The sequence below is a fragment of the Elephantulus edwardii genome, unplaced genomic scaffold (genome assembly GCF_000299155.1).
Source record: "Elephantulus edwardii isolate Elephantulus edwardi_28Jun2011 unplaced genomic scaffold, EleEdw1.0 scaffold00325, whole genome shotgun sequence".
NCBI lineage: Eukaryota > Metazoa > Chordata > Mammalia > Macroscelidea > Macroscelididae > Elephantulus > Elephantulus edwardii.
This window is the reverse complement of record NW_006400075.1, coordinates 1318657-1333331: the sequence shown is the minus strand read 5'-3', so window position 1 is coordinate 1333331 and position 14675 is coordinate 1318657. Positions and strand designations below refer to the sequence as shown.

The 14675-nt window shown below is 40.9% G+C and overlaps 1 protein-coding gene across 1 annotated transcript in view; it reads right to left on the bottom strand.

Moving 5' to 3' along the window:
- Positions 1-14675, bottom strand: part of LOC102857786 (sodium/glucose cotransporter 1-like) — a 106562-nt gene that overhangs the window by 68481 nt on the left and 23406 nt on the right. Inside the window, exons 3-6 of the mRNA XM_006901424.1 lie at positions 13156-13260; positions 11495-11600; positions 6221-6301; positions 1280-1500 (exon numbers count right to left, since the gene is read on the bottom strand). Of these exons, the coding sequence (XP_006901486.1) occupies positions 1280-1500; positions 6221-6301; positions 11495-11600; positions 13156-13251 (504 nt within the window). The 5' untranslated portion in view covers positions 13252-13260. The remainder of the gene's footprint in view (positions 1-1279; positions 1501-6220; positions 6302-11494; positions 11601-13155; positions 13261-14675) is intronic.

Here is a 14675-nt window from a genome sequence, read left to right as displayed (position 1 = left end):
CTCTGGTATTCTCTGCTTTCTGACAAGATCCATCTAACATTAGCTATAATATCCCTAGTACCATGACCTCTTCTAAATCGAGCCTGCACATCCTGCAGTTCTCTGTTGACATATTGCTCCAATAGTTTTTGTATACTTTTCAGCAGAATCTTGCTTGCATGTGACATCAATGATATTGTTCGATAATTTCCACATTCAGTTTGATCACCTTTTTTGATATTGGGAACAAATATGGACTTCTTTCAATCCGTTGGCCAGACAGCCATCCTCCAAATTTCTTGGTTTAGACTGGTGAGTGCATCAAAGGCCATATCTGTTAACTTAAAAAAAGTCAATTGGCATCCCATTGATTCCTGGGGTCTTATTTTTTGCCAATGCCTTAAATGTAGCTTCTACTTTCTCCTTCATTACCATTGGTTCTTGTTCCTTTGGTACTTCCTGAAGGTTTTCAGTGTCAATCAATTCTTTTCGGTACAGTGACTCTGTGTATTCTCTTCATCTTTTTTCTGATGCTTTCTGGGTCATTCAATATATTGCCCATAGCATCTTTCAATATTGCAGCATGAGGTTTAAATTTGTTTTTCCATTCTTTCAGCTTGAGAAATGCAGAGTGAGTTATTCCCTTTTTATTCTCCAATTCTAGATCTCTGAACATTCCATTGTAATACCCGTAGCTACCCTTTGAAATCATCTGTTCAGCTCTTTCACTTCAACATGTTTCCCTTTAGATTTGGCTTCTCAACATCCCAGTGCATTCTTTAGAGTCTCTTCTGACATCCATTTTGATTTTTTCTTTCTCCTTTGTTTTTGTAACGACCTTTTGCTTTCTTCCTGGATAATATCCTTGATATCCTCCCACAGCTCATCCAGTCTTTTATCATTGGTGTTCAATGCCTCAAACCTATTCTTAAGATGCTCATGAAATTCCAATGGAATTGATTCAAGATCGTATCTTGGTTCCTGTGGATTTATTTTCATTTGCTTCAGCCTCAGTTTGAACTTGCATATGAGTAATTAGTGATCTGACCCAAAATGTGCCCCTGGCTTAGAGCCCAGACTAGAAGTCACTTGAAATGAGGAAAAGCAATAGCAAACATAGTTTAACAATTGGTACATGGAATGTACATCGCTTGAATGTTGGAAAACTGGAAATTGTTAAAAATGAAATGGAATGCATGAAAAGTGGCATACTAGGCAATCTCAAAATCAACACTGGGTGGGCCAGTGGCCAAGCCAAGCACACGCTCATCTGCAGCAGCACACTCCCACCCCCACGTACCTGATCAGTGCACCAGGCATACAGGGAGAGGATGGAGAAGCCAAAGACAAGGCCTGGCCAGGGAAGGTCTCCAGTGATGGGATCTCGGAAGATATGGAAGGCGTCCGGGCGAGGGGTGTAGCATTCCTGCTTGGAAGTCCAGTTTCCTTCACTGACAATACTTGGGATAGCATGCAAGTAGTTCTCTTGTAGTTCATGGTATCCTCCCACTTCCTTAAAGGCTTGAAGATCATATAATATTGATAAGTGACAAATACTGGAACAGTCAAAATTGTCACAGCTCAGTCTGACTAATTGTACCTGATATATAAATTGCAGCTACAAGAGTGACACACTTTTATATGTGCAATAAAAGATCATCTCTTCCAAAGAGCACGAAAATCAGGAGACAATAGTGACCACTGTGTGCTCAGCGCCCCTTCTTCTGGTACTAGATGCATCCTACTCTATGTGGTGAGGTGGACATAGTCAACCGCTCCACTGTAATGTGGCATTAACCCAGGCGTGCCCAGAGCTCTACATCCCCTGGATGACAAACAGGGAAATGGTCCAGGATGTGCTAGGCATGGACATGAGACCAAAGGTGGTTTAAACTGGAATTTGCTCCAGTATTCTACTGAAGGACTGTACCATTTCTCTGTGATTCTGAACCAACAATAGCAATTGTTGTTGATGTTTACTGTCGAGTCGGAGCTGACCCATATCAGATCCTTCGGTGGGTTTTCAGAGGCAGTTAATTGCATGGGTGGAGATTGTCCATCCTTCTCCCACGGAGCAGCTGGTGGCCTCGAATCATGTGCCTTCAGGATTGCAGCATAGCTTCTTGACACTAGGCCACCAGAGCATAGCAATTAGAAAGTATTTTGTCTTCCTGACTCATTTAAAACCCTTTTTCTGTCTATGCTGGAAGATAGAATATGCCTGGAATTTCTGCTTATATAAGTTTAAAAAAGTACTTGTTTGGATTAATTTTTAAAATAAGTTTTCGTCCAATCACTCATAGACATTTTGTTTTATAACATGAATTACAACTGTATAATGTGATTATTTGTCTTGTCTAAACACTGCTGTACCCTCCTTTTCCCTTCACCTTATCCACCCACTTGATACTTTCAACTCCCTCCTCACCATCCCCTCACTGACAAACGTCCCTTATACTAGTTTTGAACTCAAGTTGTGATATAAGTTACTAAAGAAACCTAAAATAAAAATGAAGACTCTCCTTCCAGCAAAGTCAGCAAAATGTCTATGAAGCTTCATATTTGAAAATGTCTTCAAAGCGTGTGGTATTTTTTTGCTGCACTATCCTAAGTTGTATAAATTATTTTTAATTGAGATTTTAATGAAAGTTTATAGGAAACTTGGATATCCATTCATTCTTTGTTGCACATTTTCCTCCCTGCCCCTCCTCTCCTGCAGTCCACTTTTATCGTTGGAAAAAACAATTTCTTTCCTTCTTTTACAGTCTTATCCCCCCCCTCCCCAGTCCACTTTACTATTCAGCTCTTATTCTAGACTTTTGTCATGCCATTAATACCCAACCATACATTCCTTTTATATAGTCTGTTTCAGTGCTGTGTACATTATTTATTCCCTCTTTTCTTAGTTTCCCCCAACCTCCGCGCCTTTATAACAGTGGCATTATGCAGTATTTGTTCTTTTGTGACTGAGATATTTCACTCAGCATAATGTCCTTCAGGGTCACCCGTTTTGTATAATATTTCATGAGTTCTTTGTTTTTCAGTGCTGCATAATATTCCATTGTGTGAACATACCACATTCATTCATTTATGGACACTTGGGTTGTTTCCAACTCTTTGTTGTTGTGAACAAAGTGGCAATAGATATCTGCTTGGGTGGCAGTTCTGATTTCTTTGGGGTACATTCCCAGTAGTGGAATTGCTGGGTCAAATAGTATTTCTATTTTCAAGTTTTTGAGAAAGTGCCATACTGCCTTCCATAGTGGTTGTACCATTTTACACTCCCACTAACAGTGAGTAAGGGTTCCAGTTTCTCCACAATCTCACCAGCATTTGTTGCTTGCTGTTCTGTTAAAATTTGCTATTCTTACTGGGGTGAGATGATATAGTTGTTTTGATTTGCCTCTCTCTTAGAGCTAGGGATTTTGAACATTTCTTCAAGTTTTTGTTCCTCATCTGGTATAAATTCTTAAAGATATTTTTCAAAGGTACTACTAACACATTCATAATTTGACTGGCTTAATGAAACAAAACATTGATTTTTAAAAAAATTGGCTTATTAAACCAGGCCCCTTTGAAAGATTTGATTCTTAAAATGTGTCCATAGTGTGTTGGAGCCATCACTACTCAATGAATGGGGAGTGAAGAAGGAGGATAAATGATAAAATAAGAATAAGGTGCTATGTGAGATAACTAAAAGAAATTACTAAAATAGTAAACTATTTCATGATACTGAAAAACAAAATGTGAAATGCAATACCACAAGTTATGAAAAGAAAACATAAAAGAGTGTCTTTATGATCTTGGGTCAAAGAGAAATCAACTAAGCAAGACATAAAAAGGAAAAGAAAGGTTGATAAATTTGGCATAAAAGTTTTAAATTTACATGACAGAAATGAAATTAAAGAACAAGTTAGCATGAAGAAAGCTATCCACCTCATGTATCAAGGATCCCTGTATTCCAACAACCAAAACTACTGGGAAGAAATACAGGTAGAGTTTGTTATTGTTGTTATGTGCTGTTGAGTTGCCTGCAACTCATAAAGGCTCTATGAACAACAGCTCTGAACTTTGCCCTATCCTGAGCCAACCTCTTTGTCTCTGACACATCTGTCTCCATTACCCAAGTCACTGAGTCAATCCATCTCATCCAGGTTTTTGCATCTCTTGCACTGTACCCCTCCACCCTTCCAAGCATGATATCCCTCTCCAAGGACTTGTTCCTCCTGGCAAGATGCCCCAAAAATGTCAGGCAGAGTTTAAAAATCCTTGCCTCCCGGGAGCAGCTTGGTTTCACATCCTTCATGATGGACATGTTTTTTCTTTTAGCAGTCCATGGTATATTCAATACTCTTCTTCAGCACCACAACTCAAAGGCATTGATTCTTGTTCTACTACCCCTAGTCATTGTTCAGCTTTTTGATGAATAGCAAGTAACTTCAAAGACCATAGCCTGGATCAGGTGCACCTTAGTCTCCAGACTGACATCATTGTTCTTCAGTACTTTGGACAGGTATCTGACAGCAGACTTTCCCACTGCAATTCATCTTTTAATTTCTTGGCTGCTGGTACTAAAAGTGTTGGTTATGGAGTCAAGTAAGCTGAAGCTGTTAACAATCTCAGTCTCTTCTCTGTCTAACATGATGTTGCCAATTGGCCCAGTTGTGAAAGTCTTTGTTTCCTTGATGTTGAGCTTCAATCCACATTGAAGGCTGCAGTCCTTGACTTTCTGCAGCAAATGCCTCAGGTCCTCCTCAGTTTCAGCAAGCAAGGTTGTGTCTTCTGCATAACAGAGGTTGCTGATGAATCTTCCTCCAATCCTGATGGCCACATTCTTCATCACAGAGCCCAGCCTCCTGCACACAGAGTTCTGCTTATAGATTTAAAAGGTATGGAGATAGGATGCATTTCTGGCATATGCCTTTCTTGCTTTGGAACCGTGCAGTGTTTCTTTGCTCTATTCTGACGACTGCCATCTGGTTCAAGCACAGGTTTTGCGTGAGCACAATAAAGTGTGCTGGGTTTCCTATTCTTCCCAGAGTTAGCCAGTTTGTTGTGATCAACAGAGTCAAGTGCCTTTGTGTAGTCAATGAAATGCAGATAAACGTTCCTCTGGTGCTCTCTGTTTTCAGGTAAGAGCCATCTAACATTGGCTATAATGTTCCTAGTGCCATGGCCTCTTCTAAACCCAGCCTGCACATTTGGCAGTTCTCTGCTGATTGCTGTTCTATTGCTTTTGGATAATTTTCAGCAGGATCTTGCTTGCATGTGATATTAATGATATAGTTTGATAATTTCTGCACTCGTCAGGTCACCTTTTTTTTGGAATGGGGGTGGTTGCCCTCCAGGTTTCTTGGCACAACCTGGTAAGTGCAACCAGAGCAGTATCTGTTTGTTGAAATACGTCAATTGATATGCCATCAATTCCTGAGGCCTGACAGAGTATACTAGCAGGCACTTCACAAAGGAGGAAATGCAAATAGCTAAAACACCCACTCTCATCCATAGCAGGAAACAGCAAAATAAAACAAAAATCAAGATAGCCCCCTCGCCTGTCATTTTATTATGTAGGTTTGGAAGCAGGAGAGGCATCCACTTCCTAAAAACATGCCTCTGGAAACTCTATGAACTTTGATAAATGTCGATAGTTATAGAAAGGTTTCAGGCCTTTTGTTCATAGAGTCTTTATGAGTCGTGCTCAACTCAACAGTAATCAACAACAACAACAACATTATGTAGGCAAAGTTGGAAAAATACCATGTGCTGGCTGAGGGGTTAGAAAACAGAGTGCTGGACCTGAGGTGATATTGTTTATTTATGAGACAATCAATGAAGAATAAAGATATGGGGGGGGGTTGTATAATAGTGAAAGAAGTTGAGAGGAAAATGCACTGTAGAATCACACAATTCCACCGTCATGCGGTGGTTCTTATCCTGATGAATTTACACAAATGGAAAAACAGAAAGAGGTCTCAGTGGAGAGGAAGAACCTGGCAAAGGCACAACTGTGGGCCTGAGTGTCTGTGCCTGTGAGTTAATACATCACTTAATCTTTTCTGCTCTATTCCTCTACTCCTCTTCCTTCTGAGGTGAACAGATGTGTCATCCTGTATTTGCTGTTAGACCTCTCAGATGGTGCTCCATCTGTGAGATGAGGGTGGGGAGATAGTCCCAGGGAGCTCAGGTTCAAAAGTTTTACCCACATTGCTAAGATTATCAAGTTATTATAAGTTTTACTTACCAAAGGCCATCAACATGATGGAAGCCAGAAGAATGAAAGCAGTTTGTAAAGTATCAGTATAAACCACAGCAGCAAAACCACCTGGAAGGGCGAGAGAGCATGAGAGGAGAGAGCCGTATCTGATCCTCTCTGCTGAACATTACTGCAGCACCAACTTTTCCTCCACACCTTTTCAATCCTGGATCTCAATCTTTTTTGCCTTTAATTTAGTGAGTTTCACAATTTATTAGGAGGCCTTGGAGGGTGCAAAACATGAATACCAAAATGATGGAAGCACGTTAGAAAAAAGGCCTGGGGATCTACTTCTACATGTTACATTGGGAAAATGTGCTGTGAAGGACCTCTCCAAAGTGCTAGAGAGCAGGCATGTCAATTTAAAGACCACGGTGAGCCTGATCCAAGCCATGGCACTTTCAATTCTTCCTATGTATCATAAAGGTGAACAATGAGAAAGGAGGACAGAAGAATAATTAAAACCTTTGAGTTGTGACGTTGGAGAAGAGTACTGTCTAATCCCAGGGACTGTCCAAAGGAACAAACAAGTCCGTTTCAGAGGAAATGCAACCAGGGCCCTTCTTAGAGACCAGGGAGGGTGAACCTCTGTCTTATACATTTTGGGCCTGTTTTAAGGAGGGGTAAGTCATTGGAAGAGAATGTCATGCTTGGGAAGGTGGAGGGTCAGAGAAAGAGAGGAAGATCTTCTCAAGAAGGAGCGTGTAACAGTGACTGTAATGATGGGCTGGAGCGTCTCTGGATGGTGAGGATGATGCAGATAGGGCAAGGTTCAGGTCTCCTGTTCATAGGGTCACTATGAATTGTTATTGACTCAATGGTTCCCCATAGCAATAATAAATGATCTATTTCTGAAATTGAATGATTGTGGTATTCACTGGACTTCCATGTATGCGTATGGATATTATCCTGTCACTCACAATATTGTACTTCAAGATGGATCTAGAAATGACTTTCTTAACTATGAAAGCAACTCCATTTTTCCTCACCTTTTCATCTTTGGAGTAATATATGATCATCCAACTCAAAATGCTCTATGCCAGCCCATCTCATCTCTCCAATGCCTAGTATGTCAATGTTTATGCGTTCCATTTCTTCCTTAACAATATCTAATTTTCCTACATTCATGGTTCTCACATTCCATGTTCCAATCACTAGTGTCTGCTTACAGCTGTTCCTCTTCCTTTGTATTTCCATACTTGAAAGCTCCACCTCAGTTGCCCTCTCTGTTAGTCTATGTGTGCTCTGTTGTACATAGGGTTTTTAGAGGCCTGCTATTTCAGAAGTGGATGGCCAATCCTTCTTCCTAGTCATCTTAATCTGAATGTTCAGATTTATAGAATGTCAGATTTATATCTGACAGACAAGCATTTTACAGAAAAAGTGAAAGATATATCCCTTATTGTGGAGTTAACCATTAGTATCAGTGTTGTCCCTGCCTTCGGCACAAGTGTCTTTATCCACTTATTTCCCTGCTCCACCATCCACTAGGATACCCATCCACTTCTACCCACTCCCTTCAACATCTATCTTCCATTGTCCAACCCTTGATCTGATAGCTTATATCTGAAGTTTCCTTGGCTTCTGTGATTCCAAACATGTCAGCTGCTGATAGTTTCTTATGCTGTGACCAATGTCTCTTAAGTTTAGTGGTAATGTTTCCTGAGCAAAGGTGATGTGTCCCGTCCCAGAACACTTGATCGTGCTAATGCAAAACCTATACTTGGACTAAGAGGCAATCATCAGAACAGAGCAAGGAAACACTGTATGGTTCAAAATTGGGAAGGGTGTACGCCAGGGATGTGTCATGTTTCCATACCTTTTCAACCTGTATGCAGAATAGATTATCTAAGAGGCTGGGCTCTATGAGGAGAAATGTGGGGTCAGGATTGGTGGAAGATCTATCAACAATCTGCGTTATACAGATGACACAACCCTGCTTGCTGAAACTGAGGAGGACCTGAAGCACTTGCTGCAGAGGGTCAAGGACTGCTGCCTTCAAGATGGATTGAAGCTCAATGTCAAGAAGACAAAGATTCTCACAACAGGACCAATTGGCAGCATCAGGATGGATGGTGAAGAGATTGAGATTGTTCGCAGCTTTAGTTTGCTTGGCTCCACAGTGAACACTCTTGGCACCAGTAGCCAGGAAAGTAAAAGACATATTGTGATGGGAAAGTCTGCTGTTAGGGACCTTTCCAAAGTTCTGAAGAGCAATAGTGTCTCTCTGGAGACTAAGGTGCGTCTGATACAGGCCATGGTCTTTGCAATCACTTGTTATGCATCAGAGTTGGACAATGACTAGGGAGGATAGAAGGAAAATTGATGTCTTTGAGCTGTGGTGCTGGAGAAGAATGTTGAGGGTACCATGGACTGCTAGGAAAACAAACAGGTTCATCCTGGAAAGGGTTAAACTGGGTGGCTCCTTGGAGGCAAGGATTCTGAGGCTTCGTCTGACATACTTTGAACGTGATGTAAGGCAGGACCGGTCCTTGGAGAGGGACATAATGCTTGGTAGGATGGAGGGACAGCGCAGTAGGGGAAGGCCCTCTATGAGGTGGATTGATTCAGTGACTGGGGTAATTGGAATGGGTGTATCAGAGACAATGTGATTGGCACAGGACAGAGCAGAGTTTAGGGCTGTTGTACATAGGGTCGCTACGAGTCTCAAGCGACTCGATGGCACAAAACAACATTTCTGAAAAGTCAGATGGAGTATAATTCTGCTGACACACATGGTGTTCCAGGAGCCAGAGATGACCTCCTGGGAGCTGGTCTCTGGCTTTCTAAATATTTATGCTCAGCTTTGGTACTTAAATTTTCTCTCTGTAAGATCCTCCATGATCTTTAGGAGGGACTTTGTGCCCTTTTATGTTTCAAGTTCTCTCCCCTTCTTTTAAAAATGACTGCATGTGTGGTAGTTTTCTTAGGCAAAAATGGACATCATGAACCTCAAAACTCAGCTTGGAATAATGCAGGTGCCCATTTACTTCCACCCTGACTAACCTAACTTTGAATTAATGCAATACTCCCCATACCAAGGTTACCCCTTTCCTGCTCAGGAGAAGATTCTCACCCTTGCACCACAGCAAGTACCTTGTGGAATTCTGTTGGCAAATTTGCCCTGCCAAAACAGTTATCAGCCTCTGTTAAAAATACTCAGCTCTCAAAGTTCGTCCAGTCAGAACCTAGCTGGCCAACTTTATACCTACAAAGCCATCTTATCACGACTTCAACACTCAATCGGTCACCTTCCCTCAGCTGGAATAGTTCCTCCAGTACTTGCATCCATGAAATCAGGGTGCATATTTCCTGGAGCTTTATCCAGGGTAGTCTGTAGACCTCATTTGACAAGAGTCTCTATTTCTGGGTATCAGTAAGCTTCCAGGAGAGTTTACTTTTACATTTCCTTTGTTATGCTACCAAGCCAAAGGTAGGTGAATTTCATCTGCGGCCCTCAGGCCTGGTTTTAATTGTTTTTGGTCAAACATTCTTCTAAGTGGTACAGCACTGGTTTGTCAATTTGCTGTACAGAGGTAACTCATGGTTGCTGTGATACTAAACACTGTGACACAGATATGTCAAATGTGATAATGGCTACCAGTGGTAGGCAGTGTTTGGTGGAGCTCCCAGATTAAAACAGGCTTGGAAGCAGGAGTGGCATGCACTTGTGAAAGAGCTTATCTCCAAAAAGTCTGTAAACTTAGAGAAACAAAAGTTATATAAGTGTTCAGGTCTTTGTTCATGGGGTCGCTATAAGTCGTCTACAAATTGGCAGCACTTAACAACAACAACAACAACAACAACAACAATAGAACCTTTATCCCTTTGACTCCCAAAGGGTACTTACTTATGCTTGCATTCCCAAAAGACCACAGCTAATCAGACCAAAGGGTCACAAAGTCCAGAAGTTTATCCTAATTAAGGTGACCATCAGGCAATTTGTGGGGAAGTCCTATCTTCCTACAATCAACAATACCTCACCCAGAATGGATCTAAACCAAACAGCCCCCTGCCACAGCAACAGTCTCCACTCAGTGACCCGCTGCTGGGTGTCTCGGGCTGTGAATCTTCACAGGAGGACAATGTCCATCTTTCTTCTGCAGATAGGCTGCTGTGGCCTCATCAATTTAATCATATGCTTAAGCAGAGAAAAACCTTTTTATGCTCAATCAAAATGTCCACTATCTTTATACAAAGAGTGCTTCTATACAATTCTCTTGGAGTTTCTGTGGATACCTTGGGTTTTGGTAGCTGACTTAGCAGACAGGCCCGTATTCACTTCACTTCCTCCCATGTGCTTCCTTCTCTAGTTTCTCTTCTGGTTCTGTGTAACCTTATTTAACAGTAGTTTTGAGATTGTATTGATATATTTCAGGAGTAGGCTGAACATGACCTGTTCTGAATATCAAGTTTGACTGGAACACAGCCATTGTCTATGGCTGTTTTCGCACTACGGTGGCAGAGTTAAGTAGCTGCAGCAGACTTCTGGCTGGCAGAGGCTAGTGTATTTGCTGCCTGGCTCTTCACAGTCAAAGTCAGCTAATGCTTGATCTATTTTAATGATCTGGTGCAGGATTACCAAGAAGAAGAATATCGTGTTGGGATAGATAGTTCTCTGTGGGGGCTGCCCTGAGCACTGTAGAAATGTTGAGCAGCATCTGTGGCCTCTACCCACTAGATGCCAGAACAACCTTCAGTGTCGACAACACAAAAGGTCTCCAGACCTTGTTAGTCTCCTGTGGAGCAGCACCGTTCCCCTGGAGAACTACTGACCAGATTCCATATCCCATGTTTGTGAGCTGAAGGAGTCATGACAGGTCTTTTGTGAGAGATTTGCACACACACAGTTTGTACCAGTTCCTGTTCAATTAGATATACTGTCACAAAGAGTGACACTGTAGTTATAACGGGGTGTGACAAGAGCATCTTTCTCTTAACCAAGGCAAAGATTGCCAAGGACAAAATTCCCCATATGAAAGAGTCTACATTCTGACATAAGGCTATGCTTCTGTTCCATTCTCTTCTGTGCTCTCCCATTTCTACCTGGCAGTCTGCCCCATCTGCATGGATATATAGAGGCAGTTTACTTAGGTTCCCCTTTGACTTCATTATTTTCATTGATTATCCTCTTCAGGCCTCATCAATGTGATACATAGACTGAGGGAAAGTGCAAACACTGGAGAAAATGAGGGTAGGGCACCCATGAGAAGCAGAACTTTGGTGCTGACATCCTTACCTGTGTGGTCTGAGGAGTCTCACCTGTGATGGCATACATGCCAGAAACTGTCACCAAGATAAAGACAACCAGGTAAGCATCCAACTTCATAGTTAGTCTCATGAACATAACACCAGAGAAGATATCCACCTACAATGACATAAAGTGATTAGGCTGAATTTTTATTTGGAATTGCATCAACAACCTCATAAAGGAACCGATCTCTGAAACAATCTTTAAGAAGCATTTTGAGGTTAGGACACACAACCTGTCACTAGATATTTCCAAAGCCAATCTGTTAGTGCTTAAGTTAACACAATCAGCCAACGCTAATCCAATTTAACCTCTTTCTCCATGGAGCTTCAAAGCAAGGGGTGTGTTCAGATAGCTGCTCTGCAGTGTGGCCACTAGAAAAAGAAAAAGCTAAAGGTTTGCTTATCAAAGGTCAGCAAACTTTTTCTGAAAGAAGCCAGAGGTGACTATGGTGAGCTTTTGGGGCACATACCTTTTTTGTTGCATGTTTTTCATATATGTATGTATATATATATATATAAAATATATATATATAATATATAATTCTTTTGTTGCTGTTGTTAGCAACACTGCAAAAATCATCATTAGCTTTAAGGTGGTACAAGGAAAACCCCTAACCAGATATGCTGACCCTTGCTTTAGTGGAGATTTAAAGATAACTACACCTCTATTAATTGGCCAGTCTCTTGACTATTGCTATTCTTATCTCCAAAAGTCAATGGTACAATGAGCAGAGATTCTCTCAACATTTATATATCTTTATTCATTAAATAAAGGGCCTAGAAGATACAAATATTACCAAACCCCTGTCACTGTGCTCAGGAGTTACATTTAATGAAAAAACCTGCTAAGTAGGCACTTTGCCCTTGAAGTGATAGGTAACACTTATTTGGGCATTCACAGAACATGTGTTGAGTGCTAAACACAAGGAAGGGCAATTCAATTAACAAGCCACTAAGGCCCCCAATCTAAAAAAATTATGAAAAGAGATAAAATATTAAATGTAGAAGAAAAAAGGCTTTCACTCAGCTGGATAAGAGATAATAAGCAAGTAAACAAATAATACTCTCAGACAATGGTTGTGCACTACAAAGAAAAGAGAATAACAGCAGAGTTTGGCTGGGCATGCCTATGACTATCTCATGGATATGGTCTTTGGGCTAAGTGACAAGAACAAGCTCAATGTATGTGTAGTATAAAAACTACAACGTGGCTAGAGTCTAGTGAATCATGGACAGGGAACGAGGAGATGAAGGCAAAGAAGTGACAGTTGGCTAGAGTGGAACAGCCTGGAACACCATAACAAGGAGCCTAGAGTTTAATGTAAGTGTAGAGGACATTTCTGGATTGTGTTAAGGCTTAGAATGACACACTATTGCATTCTATGTACTGTATTCTTGGTGACAAAATCAAGGTTCTATGAGACTACAAGGGAGAGACTTGTATCTAGCTTCAACATGCAAAACATATATTCTGCTTTTTCTTTTTATCCAAAGTATGTTTAAGCTATTTGTTCTCTATTCTGATTTAGAATAGAGTCTAGCAAGCAATATTCAGGGTCATGAAAGTGAAATGCTGCGATGAATCCAGTGTTGGCCTGCTTACTGACTTCTTCTCCTCCTTTTCTTTCCCCTTTGGCTCTATTTCTTGGACTGACTTTTAAATAACTCACCGAGATCCTATGGAAAATGTAGAGGATTAAAGTTAGAAATGAAAGGAAGATCTGGATCCGGTAACCACCAAACCTCTTCCTCAAATATTCTGGCATTGTCACTACCTGTGCAAGCAACAAGAGAACTACTATCAGATAGTGAACAACAGGACAGGCAGACAGGCTCACAAAACGCTGGTTGTTACAGGGAACCTGCCTTCATGAGCCTGGGTTCTAGTTTCTTGTTCAACTTTGGACTGTTGAAGAACATTAAGGTAGTTAAAAAAATTTAATGATGACACTTTCATGAAACAATCATAGAACAAAATCAAAGCTTCATCAAATCTTAGAAACATAGTGTGTGCCTGAAGGTGATAGATTTGACTCACTGGTTCTCCAGTGTGTTGTGACACCTCAAACTACTGCTGTTCATTTCTACCACCAGATTGCATGGGAACAGAGAAGTACAAGGTCCAAACCTTCTTGATTCACTATGTTCCTGTGCCACAGTACAGTGAAAGAATAATTGTTAAATGGACAGCATCCTGTCCTCTGTCCTGAATATCCTCAAGTATTTCTAAGACCATACTATTCTTAAGTTCTTTTAAAAATTTTTTAATTATTATGAATTTTAATGAAAATTTACAAATTTTTCGGATTTCCATTCATTCATTGTTGCACTTTTTCTCCCCCCCCCCCCATACATCTTTCTCTTTGAAAAGTAGAAGAAAAATTCTTTCATTGTTATACAATCCCTCCCCCTCCCCAGGTCTTCTCCACTCTGCAGCCTTCGCTCTGGACTCCTGTCAAGACAATAATACTTAATCACATATCCCTTTTAAATAGTTTTCTCCCTCATCTGTTTCAATGCAGTGTACATTATTTATCCCATTTTTCTCAGTCTCTCCCCAACCCTGAAGTGAGTCCTGTTTTACAACAGTGGCACCATGCACTATTTGTCCTTTTGTGTGACTGAGATACTTCACTCAGCATAATGTCCTCGAGGGTCATCCATTTTGAATAATATTGCATGAGTTCCTTGTTTTTCAATGCAGTGTAGTATTCCATTGTGTGAATATACCACAGCTTCTCTATCCATTTGTTTGTTGATGGGCACTTAGGTTGTTTTCAACAAACTTGCTATTGTGAACAAAACCACGATAAACATGGGTGTGCATATGTCTGCTTGGGTGGCAGTTGTGGTCTCTTTGGGGTATATTTCCCAGTAGTGGAACTGCTGGGTCAAATGGTATTTCTGCTTGCAACTTTTTGAGAAAACGCCACACCGCCTTCCACAGTGGTTGTACCAATTTTACACTTCCACCAACAGTGAATAAGAGTTCCAGTTTCTCCACCACCTTGCCAGAATTTGTTGCTTGCTGTTCTGTTAAATCTTGCTATTCTGACTGGGGTGAAATGATATCTCATAGTTGTTTTGATTTGCATCTTTCTTAGAGCTAGGGATTTTGAACATTTTTTCATGTGCTTGTTGGCCATTTGAATGTCTTCTTTGATGAGGTGTCTGTTCATATCCTGTGCCC